This window comes from Mandrillus leucophaeus, unplaced genomic scaffold, assembly GCF_000951045.1.
Source record: "Mandrillus leucophaeus isolate KB7577 unplaced genomic scaffold, Mleu.le_1.0 Scaffold1208, whole genome shotgun sequence".
In the NCBI taxonomy this organism is placed as follows: Eukaryota; Metazoa; Chordata; class Mammalia; order Primates; family Cercopithecidae; genus Mandrillus; species Mandrillus leucophaeus.
In genome coordinates, this window is record NW_012100410.1 from 378,726 (window position 1) to 394,691 (window position 15,966).

At 40.7% G+C, this 15,966-nt stretch overlaps 2 protein-coding genes across 3 annotated transcripts in view; one reads left to right on the forward strand and one right to left on the reverse strand.

The window, feature by feature from the left end:
- The window catches only part of LOC105532499 (ankyrin repeat domain-containing protein 13C), a 96,769-nt gene extending 81,664 nt beyond the window's left edge, over positions 1–15,105 (reverse strand). For both annotated transcript variants that reach the window (XM_011970687.1, XM_011970680.1), the window contains exon 1: positions 14,281–15,105. In XM_011970687.1, the coding sequence (XP_011826077.1) occupies positions 14,281–14,710 (430 nt within the window). In that variant the 5' untranslated portion in view covers positions 14,711–15,105. The remainder of the gene's footprint in view (positions 1–14,280) is intronic.
- Positions 15,106–15,131: 26 nt separating this feature from the next.
- On the forward strand, positions 15,132–15,702 carry HHLA3 (HERV-H LTR-associating 3). The gene is given in 2 exon segments (XM_011970697.1): positions 15,132–15,427; positions 15,429–15,702. Coding segments are annotated over 2 exon segments (180 nt in total). The 5' UTR covers positions 15,132–15,269; the 3' UTR covers positions 15,451–15,702.
- The last annotated feature ends 264 nt before the right edge of the window (positions 15,703–15,966 follow it).

Consider the following 15,966-nt stretch of genomic DNA (forward strand, 5'->3'; position numbering starts at 1 on the left):
GGCGACACAGTGAGACTCCATCTCAAAAAAAAAAAAAAACCTATTAGGATATTAACACCATTACCACTATACCAACTTTTTTGAATTGGTATTCGTATGGAATATATTTTTCAATCCTCTTACTTTCAACTTTTTAACATCCTGATGTTTTAGATACGTCTCCAACTGCATGCAGTTGGGTATTTTTAATCCTACAGTAAGACAGTATTTGTCTTGTAACTGAAACATTTAATCCAGTTTCATATATATTTACTGATATATCAGGGTCTAAATCTAGCATCCTTTTTGTGTTTTCTTTTTTTTTTTTTTTTTGAGATGGAGTTTCACTCTGTCACCCAGGCTAGAATGGAGTGGTGCGATCTTGGCTCACTGCACCCTCCGCCTCCCAGGTTCAAGAGATCCTCCTGCCTCAGCCTCCCGAGTAGCTGGGATTACAGGCATGCGCCACCACACCAGCTAATTTTTGTATTTTAGTAGAGACAGGGTTTCACCATGTTGGCCAGGCTGGTCTTGAACTCCTGACCTCAAGCAATCTGCCTGCCTCAGCCTCCCAAAGTGCTGGGATTACAGGTGTGAGCCACCACCAGCCCAGCCCCTTTTTGTGTTTTCTATTTGTCCTGCCTGTTCTATATTCCTTTTGCTCATCCTTCTTACCTTCCTCCAGATTGACAATGTTTATTATTCCATTTTGTTTTTTCATCTATCTGAAAGGTATACATATTTTACTTTACTATAGCAGGAAAGTGGCATGATACAAATTACATTTTAAAATCATTCTTGTTCTCATGTAGAGAATAGATTGGAGGGGGACACAGAGAGACCAGTTACGAGTCTGATGCAACATTCCCAGGAAAAAATATAATTAAAATTGGTCAGTCTCAATGTGGGGGCAGAGGAGACAGAAGTAGACTGGTTCAAAATAACTTGCTAATTATATGTGTATGGGGAGCAAGAAGTGGTGAAACAAAGAATGATCTCAGTGACTGGCTTGAGCAACTAGATAGTTAACGATGTAATTTAAAAGAATGGGTGGCCAGGTGAAAGGGAAGGAGGCAGAAAATGGTAATTCCAATTTGGACAAGTTAATTTTAAAACAACTCTGAGATTCCAAGTGAAGACGAATACAAAATCTAGAATTCAAAGGAGAAGTATAGGCTGGAGATACACATTTGGCAGTAAAAAAGAAGAGATGAGCCTGAAGCAGTGGCTCATGCATGTAATCCCAGCACTTTGGGAGGCAGAAGCGGGCAGATCACAAGGTCATGAGTTTGAGACAAGCCTGACCAACATGTTGAAACCCCATCTCTACTAAAAATACAAAAATTAGCCGGGCATGGTGGTGCATGCCTGTAATCCCAGCTACTCAGGAGGCTGTGGCAGGAGAATGACTTGAACCTGGGAGACAGAGGTTGCAGTGAGCCAAGATCACCCATTGCACTCCAGCCTGGGCGACAGAGCGAGACTCCAACTCGGTGGAGGGGGAAATAAAAAAAAGAAAAGACGTTTACAATCAAATGTATAAATTCCTGAATATCTCTTTTTGTCTCAATAGTGGAAGAGGTGGCAACAGTTCCCTTTCTTCACTTCTCTATCTTTCAGGAAGAAAAAGAAGTACCATGCTCCAAATGGTAAAAAAAAAAAAAAAAAACAAAGAAAAACACACACACACAGATAAGGAACTGATAACACTAGTTGCTGCCCAGGAGGGGAACTAGATAGGTAGAGATTGGTGAAAGGCAAACTTAAAATGTATCCTTTTATTTTTAAGAATTCTAAAGCATGTGAATATAATATCTATTCAAAAAATTTTTGAATTTAAGTCAAGGAGTGTCCACCAGAATCTACACAGATAACCTAGGTGAAGAAGTCAAGGTGTCCATGTTCCTGGATAATTATCCTTTGTTTTCTTAACCCCTCAAGAACACAGAGAAAAGAGAGGGCAAAAGCATCAGTACCTACTGAAGTTACAAATGAAACCTTCCATTACAAGTCCAAATTTTAATCATATTATCACAAGATTTATGAACTAGAAGTCAGTTCAACAATTCAATCCCTCTTTTTACAGATAAGAATATAAACAGAAATACCTTCTACTATGATGCTAAATATAATGCTGTGCTAATTCAGTATTTTAAATGGCAAAATCATCATCATCACCACCTGGCTAATAGTGAATTTACTGTATCCACCAAGTATATCATAAAACTAAGTGCTCCAATATCCTAGTTACCTCCATCTAATATCTCCTCAGTTTTCTATGTCCTCAACCTGCTGCTTAAGCTAATTTATTACACAAAGGATTATAAAAACATGAAATAAACTTTGCTATCAACTTTTCATACGTACTTTTTAAATCTGAAATTGAACGCCTTCATTCTAACTTGATAAACTAAATCAAACTGTTTTGTCGAACAAGTGAAAAACATCCAGTAATATTAAGACCACTTTAGCTTTTAGGTAGGTTGGTTTGTTTGTGGCAAAGTCTCTCTGTTGCCCAGGCTGGAGTGCAGTGATGCCATCTCGGCTCACTGCAGCCTTTACCTCCTGTGCCTCAGCGTCCCATGCCTCAGCCTCCTGACTAGTGCACCACCATGCCTGGCTAATTTTTGTATTTTTTAGTAGGGATGGAGTTTAGCAAAACTGTGTTGGCCAGGCCAATCTCAAATTCCTAGCCTCAAGTGATTCGCCCACCTCAGCCTCCCAAAGTGCTGGGATTACAGGCATGAGACACCACACCAGGCTGACTTTAATTTTAAAATATGTAAACAACACTGGCCGGTACAGTGGCTCAAGCCTGTATTCCCAACAGTTTGGAACACTGAGGTGGGAGGATTGCTTGAGCCCAGGAATTCAACACCAGTCCATGCAACATAGGGAGATCTTGTCTCTGCAAACAATAATTTTTAAAAATTAGCTGGGGGCTGGGCACGGTGGCTCACGCCTGTAATCCCAGCACTTTCAGAGGCCGAGGCGGGTAGATCACCTGAGGTCAGGAGTTCAAGACCAGCTGAGCAACAAGGTGAAATCTTGTCTCTACTAAAAACACAAAAATTAGCCAGGTGTGGTGGCAGGTGGCTGCAGTCCCAGCTACTTGGGAGGCTGAGACAGGGGAATTGTTTGAACCTAGGAGGCGAAGGTTGCAGTGAGCCAAGATCACGCCACGGCACTCCAGCCTGGGCAACAGAGCGAGATTCCATCTCAAAATATATATATATATATATATATTAGCTGGGCATGGTAGTGTGGTATGCCTGTGGTCTCATCTACTCAGGAGGGTGAGGTGGGAGGATTGCTGAGAGTGGGAGGTCAAGCCTGCAGAGAGTCATGGTCACACTATTGCACTCCAGCCAGGATGACAGAGTGAGACCCTATCTCAAAAAAAAGAATAAATAAATACAAATAATCAATAAAATCGCTGGCATTTCATGGGTATCTATTAAATGTGTTGGACACTATGCTGTATACTTGTGATACCTTATTTAATTTGCTCAATAATCCTATGAAACAAATATTATTTCTATTTCTTAAGAAGAAAAATAGACCTAATAGTAGTTATTTTCCAAAATTACATATCTAGAAACCAGGACAGTTAATGACACAAAAATTTATATTCTTTTTACTGTATTTACAGTTTTCAAGCTTTTGAATCTCAGGATTCCTTTATACTTCTAAAAATTATTAAGGATCCCAAAACCATTTGTATAGATATATCTATTGATATTTACCATATTAGAAATTCAGATTTTAAAAATTTTAAATTTATTAATTTTAGAACTATAATACTCATTACCTGTTAATATAAAATTTCTTATGAAAAAATTAACTACATTTTCCAAAACAAATAAGTGACAAGAGCAGTACTATTTTAAATTATTTAATTAAAAATAAAAATAAATTACATTTCTTTAATGTCTGGCTTAACAGAAGATGGCAGCTGCATTTTTATATATGCTTCACACAAATTCACAGTTGATGAGAGTAGGAGTATTTTAATACCCTTTTCTGATAATTGGGGGATATTTTTCTTTGCTACTACACCAAAATTCACTTCTTAAAAGTTGGTTGCACAGCCGGGCGCAGTGGCTCACACCTGTAATCCCAATACTTTGGGAGGCCAAGGCAGGTGGATCACCTGAGGTAGGAAGTTTGGGACCAGCCTGACCAATATGGAGAAACCCCGTCTCTACTAAAAATACGAAATTAGCCAGATGTGGTGGTGCATGTCTGTAATCCCAGCTACTCGGGAGGCTGAGGCAGGAGAATCACTTGAACCCAGGAGGCGCAGATTGCAGTGAGCCAAGATCGCGCCATTGCACTCCAGCCTGAGCAAGAAGAGCGATACTCCATCTCAAAAAAAAAAAAAAAAAGATTGCAATATGAAATCTAAAATCATATCAATAAGTTTTTTGTACTGTGTTACACTGAAATATACTGATCTGTCTTGTGCTTTGAATGGATCTTGTACTATACATGATTCTGTAACACCATGCATTGATCAGTTGAAAAACACCAGTAGACCAGGTTATGGAAATCTTCAAATGCTGACATATTTCACTGTACAACAGCAAAAAATCACATTTGGCAATATCACCTCCAATCTGACTAGAACAGTCTTTTATGTACTGGGAACCCATCAAGCTTACCATAGCAGAGGTAAGTTCTTCAAATTTCTACTTTTCATTTGAAAGCTTCAATTTTTTCATTCACAACAAATACTATCACTTGTTTTCCTTGAAGTCATAGGTTTACTTCATTATTTTCCAAAAAAAAATGCCAAATATTCAAATTGTGATAACTACAGATTGTCCGTAAACTGTTCTTTGAAGTAAAAATGGTGTTCCATGAAAAAGGTGGCTAGCTCAGCTCAAATACCCCTCAAACTTTTTCCTAATACTTTTTTTTCTATTTTTTTTCTTTCTTTTTAATAGAGATGGGGTCTCACTATGTTGACCAGGCTGGTCTCGAACTCCTGACCTCAAGTGATCCTCCCATCTCGTCCTCCCAAAGTGCTGGGATTACAGGCGTGAGCCACTGTGCCTGGCTTCACCACTCAAACAGTTTAACAATGTTTTCCCTTATTTACCCGCGCGGTATGCAGCAGAAGAGCAAAAGGCACAATCCCAATTATGTCACAAATACCAAAAAAGCATGTACTCAAGATTAGGATGTAATAAAATTCATAATTTTTACAGTTTCATCAAAAACATTAAGTAAAATTGGCTTGTTTTAATTTTTAAAATTAAAAATTAATTTGCATGGCAGTGAACAATACAATGACTACCAGCCCAGTTTGCTACTCTGACTTGCACTAAGATGTCAACAATTTTACTCACCATTGCTTTTGAACCACCAATGAAAATGTCTGCAGTGAAAAAGGCAAGCAATGACTAGATATTATTATAAAAATAGTTTTGACTTTGTGCACCCCCTAACTATAGAACAAAGCCGGAAATTAAAAGTACTAGTACAGAGTTCCAGATTCTACAGACTCCTTCAAGTCCCATTCAAGCAAGCAGTAAAAGGAGATAATTTCTGCATTTTCTCTGAAAAATGCTAATATATTACTAAAATATACACACATGTATCATCTGACATCAAATCCATCATTAACTTCTACCAGCTCTATCTTCTTATCACCCCCCCAGTTTCCCCCAACTATAATAGTTTTTTATACTGACCCCTGCCTCACACAACAGCCCGAGAGAGCCTTTTAAAATCAAATCGTGTTACTCCTCTGCTCAAAACCCTTAAACAGCTTCCCACATTGCTCTGAGTAAAACCCCAAATCCTTAACAAGGGTCTAAAAAAGTTGTGCCTCTCAAATCTCATATCTCCTACCACCCTCCCCCTTACTTTGTTCCAGCCACGTCAACCTTTCTTTCCTTGAATGTAGTACCTTTGCTTTTGCTATTTTCTGCTTGAAACTCTGTTCTGCCAGATATCTGCTCCCTAGTTTTCTTTAGGTAACTGCTTACATTTCTTATTCATTGGTATCTTTCCTGACTCTGACCTCAAGGAAATAATTACTACTTTTCCTTCCCCGTACTCTCAGCACTCTTTATCCTCTGCTTAATTTTACTCTATAATACTTATCATTATCAGTCATATCATATATTTCTTAGTTTGTTGTCTGTCTCTCCCACTGGAATGTAAGCTCCATTAGAACAGACACTTTGTCAGTTTTGTTCACTGCTATAACCTCAGTACATAAAACACTGTCCATCACATATTATTAGAAGCTTAGTATCTGTTGAATGAATGAAATCAGAGAAAAAAGAAACTATAAAGAACCAGAAGAGCATTGTCAAAATCTGATTTTACTCTCCAAAAAGCATTTCATACTAGGGCAATGCAGGTCTCCACCTAATTCTGTATGAAAACCAAACAAAAGCTATATATGCATAAGAGGATATGTAACATAGCATAAGTTTTTACAGAACTCACTACAGTGCTAAGAAAGGGCATGCATTAACTGCCTGATAAGATATTTGCAGCCAAGAATCCAACTTCACAGCTGGGCACGGTGGCTCATACCTGTAATCCCAGCACTTTTGGAGGCCAAGGTGGACGGATCACCTGAGGTCAGGAGTTTGAGACCTGCCTGACCAACATGGAGAAATCCAGTCTCTACTAAAAATACAAAATTAGCTGGGCGTGGTGGCACATGCCTGTAATCCCAGCTACTCAGGAGGCTGAGGCAGGAGAATCGCTTGAACCTGGGAGGAAGAGGTTGCGGTGAGCCGAAATCGTGCCATTGCACTCCAGCCTGGGCAATAAGAGCAAAAACTCCGTCTCAAAAAAAAAAAAAAAAAAAAAGAAATCAACTGAGCTACACCAATAGTAAACTAAAGGTAACTTATAGGAGAGTCAAATAAACCTAATTAACCCTTTAGGAGACTCACACACAGTATGAATTCAAGCATCAGATAAAACCTCAATTGAGGCCGGGCACAGTGGCTCACGCCTGTAATCCCAGGACTTTGGGAGGCCGAGACGGGCGGATCACCTGAGGTCGGGAGTTCGAGACCAGCCTCACTAACATGGAGAAACTTCATTTCTACTAAAACACAAAATTAGCCGAGCTTGGTGGTGCATGCCTGTAATCCCAGCTACTCAGGAGGCTGAGGCAGCAGAATTGCTTGAACCCAGGAGGCAGAGGTTGCGGTGAGCCAAGATTAAACCATTGCACTCCAGCCTGGGCAACAAGAGTGAAATTCCGTCTCAAAAGAAACAACAACAAAACAAAAACAAAAACAAAATAACCCCTCAATTGAAGTCCTGTCTAAACCTCAGAAAGAGTAGCTTCTGAAAGATGGTACTTAATACCAAAGGTGAGAGCAACATACTGATATTAATTGGTACTGTGCGAACCTTCAGAGTTAAAATATTTCAGTCCTTTTCCCATTTGAGACTATAAAGCTCCAAGAGGCAGATATTATTGTATCTGCTTATTTCAGAGGTTAAATAATATCATTAAAACCAGTTCATAGAGAAGCATGGTCTCAAACTCAGATATGACCCTGATCTGATCAATACAGAAAAGGCAAAAGAACTTTTCCTTTTTCCTACCCCTATTTTACATACTTCAGTCTTTCCCTAAAACTGATCTCCCAGCTCTCCCTCAAGAAAATAAATGGTATAGGAACAGAACCATATTGTCTGTCTGCCTGGCCCCCATCCAATTCTCTAGGAACTGCACTCATTTTCTGGAACCCAAGCATTCTGATAATTACATTGTACTCTGAATTAAAGTAGATTTTTATGACTTAAGAATGGCATCAACTTGGGGCAGCTATCCTACCGAAAACTCAATTCTCCAATGAGTCCTCTAGAATTCTCCTACCTCACTGAGGATGCCCAGGACCCAGCATCACCAATAATCACCCATTTCTGCTACCTTTTTTGCCAAAGCTAGATGGTCAGAATTTCTATTCCTATTGCAGCCCAGTGCAGAAAAGGGGAGAAGAGGATCCTCCCTCCCTTTTAAGACACAGTTCTGAAGATGTGTTCTTATCACAACATTTGTAAGCAGTGGGTGAAGTTCCATAGTACTAATGGTGACACCATCAAGAAACACAGCCACTTAACCCAAGGCCAGTCCTACTCTGTTGGAGATGCACATGGTGAAGAAAGACAAGAAAGAAGGAAGATGACATTCATCTAATAATGAAGATCAACTATATCAACCCTGATCAATGGAGTAACACTTCACCACCAAATCACGCCCACACCCAGGTAAGGTGTATAACACACTTTAATGTGTTATAAACTTGAGCCTCTAGACACCACTTTCTTCCTAAGGAAACTAAGGTCTGTCCTACAAAAACAAAGTTTAAAAAAACCTATAAAACAAAAAGCAAATAAACAAACATAAAACTACTAAAGTTCTTTTAAACACAAGCCATCATTTTAACCCTCTCCTGGTTAAAATTATTCACCAGGAGCTTAAAAGTTTTTGTTGTTTTTTTTTTCATGCAGAGATTAGCTTTATAGTCACCTCTTCTAAAAGAGATCTATCACGTATTATTCTTTTGTATCACCCATCATGAAAGTTTTAGTGACTAAAACAAAGCAGAGAAAAAAAAATATCAAAAGGAAGATACGAAATTTATACAGAATAAACCAAAATAAACATACCCTATGGCCACCAAATAGATTATCCTATCTTTTCAATCCTCAAAAGCACTTTTTTTTTTTCTTTTTTGAGATGGAGTTTAGCTCTTGTTGCCCAAGCTGGAGTGCAATGGTACAATCTCGGCTCACCCCAACCTCCACCTCCTGGGTTCAAGCGATTCTCCTGCCTCAGCCTCCCGAGTAGCTAGGATTACAGGTGCCTGGCACCATGCCCGGCTAATGTTTTATATTTTTAGTAGAAACAGGGTTTCACCATGTTAGGCTGGTCTCGAACCCCTGACCTCAGGTGATCAGCCTGCCTTGGCCTCCCAAAGTGCTGGGATTACAGGCGTAAGCCACCGTGCCAGGCCTGCACCTTTTTAATCTTTCTGAAATTGAGATTTTTTTCAATCATTGGCTAAAGAAATCTGCCAGCCACGAGGCAGACATTTTACACGTTAATCATTTCATTGTCACTTCCCTGTGGCAACTGCATCGGCAGGAATATTCTTAATTGAATTTTAACTTATAATTCGAAATCTCTAACATTGTGTGAAATAGCTTCAAGAACATATTACCATGAAAATATAAGTAAATATGAAAATTAACAAGGAAAAATTAAAATTAAGTATATATAGAGAAGATGGCTTGTCACCTGCCAGGCAACGTAATTAAAGGCAGGAGAAACTGCCAAATTTCTCAGAATAAATCAGAAATTTTTCACATCTAGGAAAGGCTGGCTTGAGCAATTCATATGTTCAGGACTTTCATCACTTTGGCACCTAAAAGCTTCTGACTAGCATCCAAGAGAAGCTGCTTAGCTTCTTAAGGACATTTAACTCAAGGGAAAAAACAAAATTACAAGTCTAACCAATAGGAAGTATAGTCAAACCAAGAAAATCTATATGTTTCATATTCTCAATTCTCAGTAAGTAAAATTATTATCAATTATAAAAAATGTCATGTCATCATGATGCTTTGCCAAACTATCAACGGCAAAAATTGATTCAGAAAAATCCTTACACTGACAGTGGAAAAAGGCTTAGATTCAATCTTTTAATTTTATACTAAAGAAAAAAGTGGTATATAACCAAAGACACAGAGTTCCATAATTTTGTGTACATTTAATATTTCTTCCCCATCCAAAAAACAGCTGCTATTAAGTGATAAGTCACAATCATCCGGCATATTTGAATACAATGTATACATGATTTTATAGCTGTTACTGTACTTAACATACCTCAAGAAATATGTTTGGACCCAGAATACAATACTTCACAAAATAACTGATGACTCAAAAAAAAATTCCTATTCAACCAATATTTTACCACAAAAGTAAAAGCTCTATGCTTTCTCCTATTCAATTTAAGTCAATAACTTGCAAATGCACACACATACCAAAAAATTTTACCAAATGAGAGAGAGTTTAAACTCAAATAGCTTATGAACGGAACTAAATAGTGATCAAATCAGGATTCAACAAGCTCTCCAGGTACAATAAAGGACCAAAACTAACAAAATGGCCGGGCGCGGTGGCTCAAGCCTGTAATCCCAGCACTTTGGGAGGCTGAGACGGGCGGATGACGAGGTCAGGAGATCGAGACCATCCTGGCTAACACGGTGAAACCCCGTCTCTACTAAAAAATACGAAAAACTAGCCGGGCAAGGTGGCGGGCGCCTGTAGTCCCAGCTACTGGGGAGGCTGAGGCAGGAGAATGGCGTAAACCGGCGAGGCGGAGCTTGCAGTGAGCCGAGATGGCGCCACTGCACTCCAGCCTGGGGGACAGAGCGAGACTCCGTCTCAAAAAAAAAAAAAAAAAAAAACTAACAAAATAAAATGTAATAATGCTAAAGTCCTTTGTTGAGGTTAAAAAAATAAATAAATAGAAGAAGGGATAGAATGGAAAGACAGCAGATCACTTGAGAACAAAACATAATTTAAAAATTAACATACTCTTGGGCAGGCACGGTGGCTCATGCCTGTAATCCTAGCACTTTGGTAGGCTGAGATGCACAGATCACTTAAGGTCAGGAGTTCCAGACCAGCCTGGCCAACATGGTGAAACCCTATCTCTACTAAAAATACAAAAATATAAAAATTAGCCAGTGTGGTGGTGCATGCCTGTAGTCCTAGTTACTCAGGAGGCTGAGACAGGAGAAGTGCTTGAACCCAGGAGATGAAGGCTGCAGAGAGCCAAGATTGCACCACTGTACTTCAGCTTGGGTAACAGAGTGAGATTCCATCACAAAAAATAAATTAATTAATTAACATACTCTTGCACTGCATAACTGTGTGCTGCTTTACAGCAATATAGTCTCCCTGTTGTCTTTGCTAACGAGGCTAATATATCTCCAGCAATAAGGTTAGTTCTGGGCACCATCTTTCTAAGGGAAGAATTAACAAACAAGTTCTACTAAACAATGACGAAGATTTTCATTTACTTATTTAACACACATATAGTATTTACTATGTTTCGGGGACTATTCTAAATACTTTACAAACAATGTGATGAGGAATAGATACAAAAGTTAGGAATATTTAACCTGAAGGTAATCTTGCCAAATATCTAAAGGGCTATCATGTGGACAAAGTAGCCCATTTATTTGGGCCATTATATTAAAAAAAGTAACAAACAGGGCTGAGATCTGGGCTCCACAGAAAAACCTGAGCTGTCCAATGGTAGAATCTCTTTACAACACTCTTGTAAGGAATGAGAAAAAAATATATTAAAGAACTTTGCTATAAAACCCCAAATGCACATTATGAGAATTGACTTCCTTGCAATATAGTGGGTCCCAATCAATAGAAATACTTACAAAGAGGTTCATGATATGCTTTGGAGTCCTTGCTATGATTCATAGCTTTGAGATTTACACTATGTAACTTTAGTGACATTTCCTTGCCTCTCTAGGCTTTACTTTTCTTATTTTTAAAATGAGTATAAAACTATCTGCTTTGGGCTGGGCATGGTGGCTCATGCCTGTAATCCCAGCCCTTTGGAAGGCCGAGGTGGGTGGATTACCTGAGGCCAGGAGTTTTAGATCGGCCTGGCCAACACGATGAAACCCAGTTTCTACTAAAAATACAAAAATTAGCCGGGCATGGTGGCACACGCCTGTGGTCCCAGCTGCTCAGGAGGCTGAGGCAGAAGAATCGCTTGAACCTGGGAGGCAGAGACTACAGCAAGACCAGATGATTCCACTGCACTCCTTTGCAGGGCTGCTGTGAGGATTAAATGTTACAATGTATGTAAACACTTAGCACCCTGCTGACCTACTGGATAAATTGTATCTATAATAAGGACAATAATCATCACTGTCACCATGTTGGGAAAGGAATCCTTATGATGAACATAAAACTATGTAATACATGGTATAATTGTCTGGCTCTGCTATGTACCTGTATGAGTGTATTATTCTGCTATGCATTTATGTTAAAGCAATCCAAAGAGAATATACAGCTTTTATTTATTTATTTTATTTTTATTTTTATTTTTGAGACCGAGTCCCTGTTACCCAGGCTGGAGTGCAATGGTACGATCTCGGCTCACTGCAACCTCCGTCTCCCGGGTTCAAGTGATCCTCCTGCCTCAGCTTGCCAAGTAGCTGGGATTACAGGCATGCACCACCATGCCAGGCTAATTTTCGTATTTTCAGTAGAGACGGGGTTTCACTATGTTGGTCAGGCTGGTCTTGAACTCCTGACCTCAGGTAATCCATCCACCTCAGCCTCCCAAACTGCTGGGATTACAGGTGTGAGCCACCGCACCTATCCCAGTTGCTTTTGTTTAAGTGATCAAGACTAAAAGTAATAACGTATCCGAAAAATTTATGAGGCTATGGGAGAAAAAAAGACTAAATAAGAAGCACATTAAATTGAAGCCACTGTTCCTAGGACGCCTCACTGTAGGAGATGAGCATGTACACATTGCAGGGGGGAAAACAATTATATTTACCCCAGGTATGTGAACCACTGGTTACATTAATCAGAAACATCAACGATATAAGGTCAGCTACACACAATTAAAAAACCTTACTTTAAAAAAGTGAATTTCAGTGGGCTAAGAACAAGAGTTTAAGAGTATATAGGATTCTAATTACTTTGAACAGAATTTGAACTTAAACAAATGTACTCCTAAATGTTGGGTTGAAGACAGGGAAGCCCAATAATCCTGTAATTCAATACCTTCAGTGATACTCATCCATCTCTTATTTCAAAGGGAGTTAACTCTCAAACTTTTTATCTGTTTCAGGGATATTTCAAGGTAATGTAACTATGGCTACTATGTAGACCAAATTTGAAAAACTTCCTAATAATTGACTACTAAACTGAAGCTACAACCCATCTTCCACTAACAACTGTTTTCCAGAGGGTTAGAATAAAATTACCATCATCAATCAACAAACAACATTATGCTTCAACTATAATAATAAAATGATTAAGTAATTTAAATGTAAGAATGAAAAACTGGCTGCAACTTTAAGATACTTTTTTGGGGATTTACGATAAATGATAGGTGGTGATTTTATTACATTACAACATTGTAAATTCGGAAAACAAACGCAGTTGTTAGAGAATTATACAGCCAAGAGAAACCTTACTCTTTTTTTATCTGAATTTTTGTCCTAAAAAGCCTACAATCCGATGGAATTAAGGGAACTTATTTCACAGGCAAATATTTCATTGATACGTATATCATTCTGAGCACAAAGTTGGTTGAGCGTGTTCTAACTGAATGTATACACTTTTCATATTAAAAACAGAGCGATCAACAATATGTGCCAACTACCCAGTTTAAAACGGCCTATTAAATGTTAAAATGTCAGTGTTCACATTAGTTTTCATTAATAAATTTACTGTTGCTTAAAAGTTAACTCAGTCACACGATTTTTTAGAATTAAACAAAAAATTGAGCTTACAAGGCAAAAAGAAATGGTTAATATAGACTAAGATAAAATTACTATGAAAATCATAACTCTATTTTTAGTCACAGTCATCAAGATTAGACATTACTATTAGCAATTATCTACTTAAAACAAGCAAAACATCAAATCCCTACTCCAACAAAAATCGGCTGTTGAGAAGTCTAACTGTTCTAGGTATCAAATACCAACAAATTTCTACCGTGTGGCTTTCAGAAATCAAACATTCTAAGTTTACTATAAGCAGACAAAAAAGAAACAACCTGGTGGCAGGCAGAATCACAACCAGCTGCCGTCAAGATGGGATCTGTTGTGAGTAATGAAGGGAGGAGGGCAATTTATGTGTTCAAAATTTAAAATGCCAAGGTGGGGGGAAGGGGAGAGAAATAAAAAATACATAGCTCCATAAACAACGGGAGAAAACCAGGTTGGGTGAGAGGCAACCTAAAATTTCTGGCAGTCCAGAATCAGCAAATCGAAGGCCTGTCTCAAACAAAACAGCTTCTCACGAGAAACTTTGAAGTGGGCAAGGAGGATACATTCCTTTGCACCCACAAGAACCAACCCCCTGACCACTGGCACGCTATTACTGAGTCGGTCATGATTTACCGAATGGCCCGGATGATGGGCAAAGGAGAGAAAAGAAGAGTCTGCTGGAGGGGGGGCCTAGGATTCCAGAAGCCTGGGGAGGCACACCCTAGGCTCAGGGAAGGAGAGAGGTGGAGAGGGGCTAGCACTCCTCACCGTGATTATCTTTCTGCCCGATATTGTGCGTGCGGATGAGAGAGGAAAGTCTCCTCACATCCCCCTTGAAGACGCACTCGTGCACTGGGTAGTGTGCAGGGCAACTGCCTGCATCCGCGACGACAGCAACGGGGTTGGTGCCGGCCAGAAGGGCCGGGGACTGGGAGGTGGCAGTCACGGAGGAATTGTGCAGCGGCAGAGCCGGGGCGCCGGGGGGATTGGAGGAGGACGGAGCTGCCTTCAGCTGCAGCCGGTGGTGATGGTTACTGAAGATCTTATGACAAGATTTGCCGCCCTTGCCAATCCTGCTTCTGGTAAAGGTGCCGCCAAGGGCAGCCGCCGCTTCCTCATCCCCGGGCTCCAGCAGGTCCCCTTCTTCTTTGCTGGGCTTGTGGTCCCTCCGCAGTGAGCGGATCTTCTCCCCGGTCATCGCCGCCGCCAGGGGCAAGGCGGGGAATCGGGAGGCTCACCGCTGGCGACTGAGCTGGCGCTGCGGCGGCCCAAGGCGATTAGAGCGGTGGCCAGGAGCCTCCAGCGCAGCATGAACTCCCACTGCGCCCCCGAGCCTGGGACAAACGCATCTCCCGGGGAAGAGCCGGCTCTCGCCTAGGCACGAAGGGACGCGCGCTCGCTGGGGGGAGCTAGAGCTCAGGTGCCCACGACATCAAGATCTCAGCCTCGCCGTCGCAGCTACGGTCGCCGCCTCACACCGAAAAACAGGGCACGGCCATCTTCCTCTTGCTCCTCTCGCGAGAGCTCCCCCCGCGAGAGCTCCCCCCGGGAGCGAAGAGAGAGGAAACACCGCGATAAGAGAGCCACCAGCTCCCTCCCTCGCACCTTGTATTCCCAGAATCACTAGGCGCCCGCGCCTCCCAAGCAGCGTGTTTCCGCCCCGAGCTGGAGTTTCCCAGCTGCCAGCCGACCTCGAGACCGCACTCCCACCAACCGCGCTTTTTGTGGGCGGTCTGAAGCCACAGCCTGCGTTGGATATGTTCGGTGCATGTTATAAACAACCACTTAAACCCTCCGGATCTGCGCCTACCGCAGAGGAATGCAGAATGACGCCACGGCACGCAGGATGTGATATCGCCGAGATGCACAGAATACTCGTTCAATCAACATTTACTGAGCATCTACTTCGTGCCATACACCGAGCTAGCAAATATGTAGAGCACCAGTCCTGATTGCAAGGAGCACTATACAAGAGGAATGACAGCCAAACAATTAAAAGAGGAGGCGGGGTTGCACGCAAAAAAGGGAGGGGCGAATTTTTGTGTTGAGTTGTCAGGAAACTCATAGAAGAGTTTAGGGGCTGACTTTGGAAAATGATGGGCTGTCCAGCAAACGGAAAGAGGGGAGGCCACTCAAATATGTATTCGATGAATGAATTTCGGGCAGATGTCAGAGTTAACATGAGGGTGGAGACACTCAAGGAGCGCAAATAATCGTGTAACTGAAATATAATTGTATTAGTTCATGGCCAACCTCAACCTAGTGTCAAACTCTGAAGAAATGTGAATCTGCCAACCATAAAACTTTAACAAAGTAACTAAAGCTGGCCACTGAGGAGGTAAGGATGGGGGTTAGCAAAACATCCTAAAGATCTTAACCCATTTAGCTCTCCAAAGTTCCCCTATATTCTGACAGCAAATACTTCAGGTCTCTTTTTTTTTTTTTTTTTTTTTT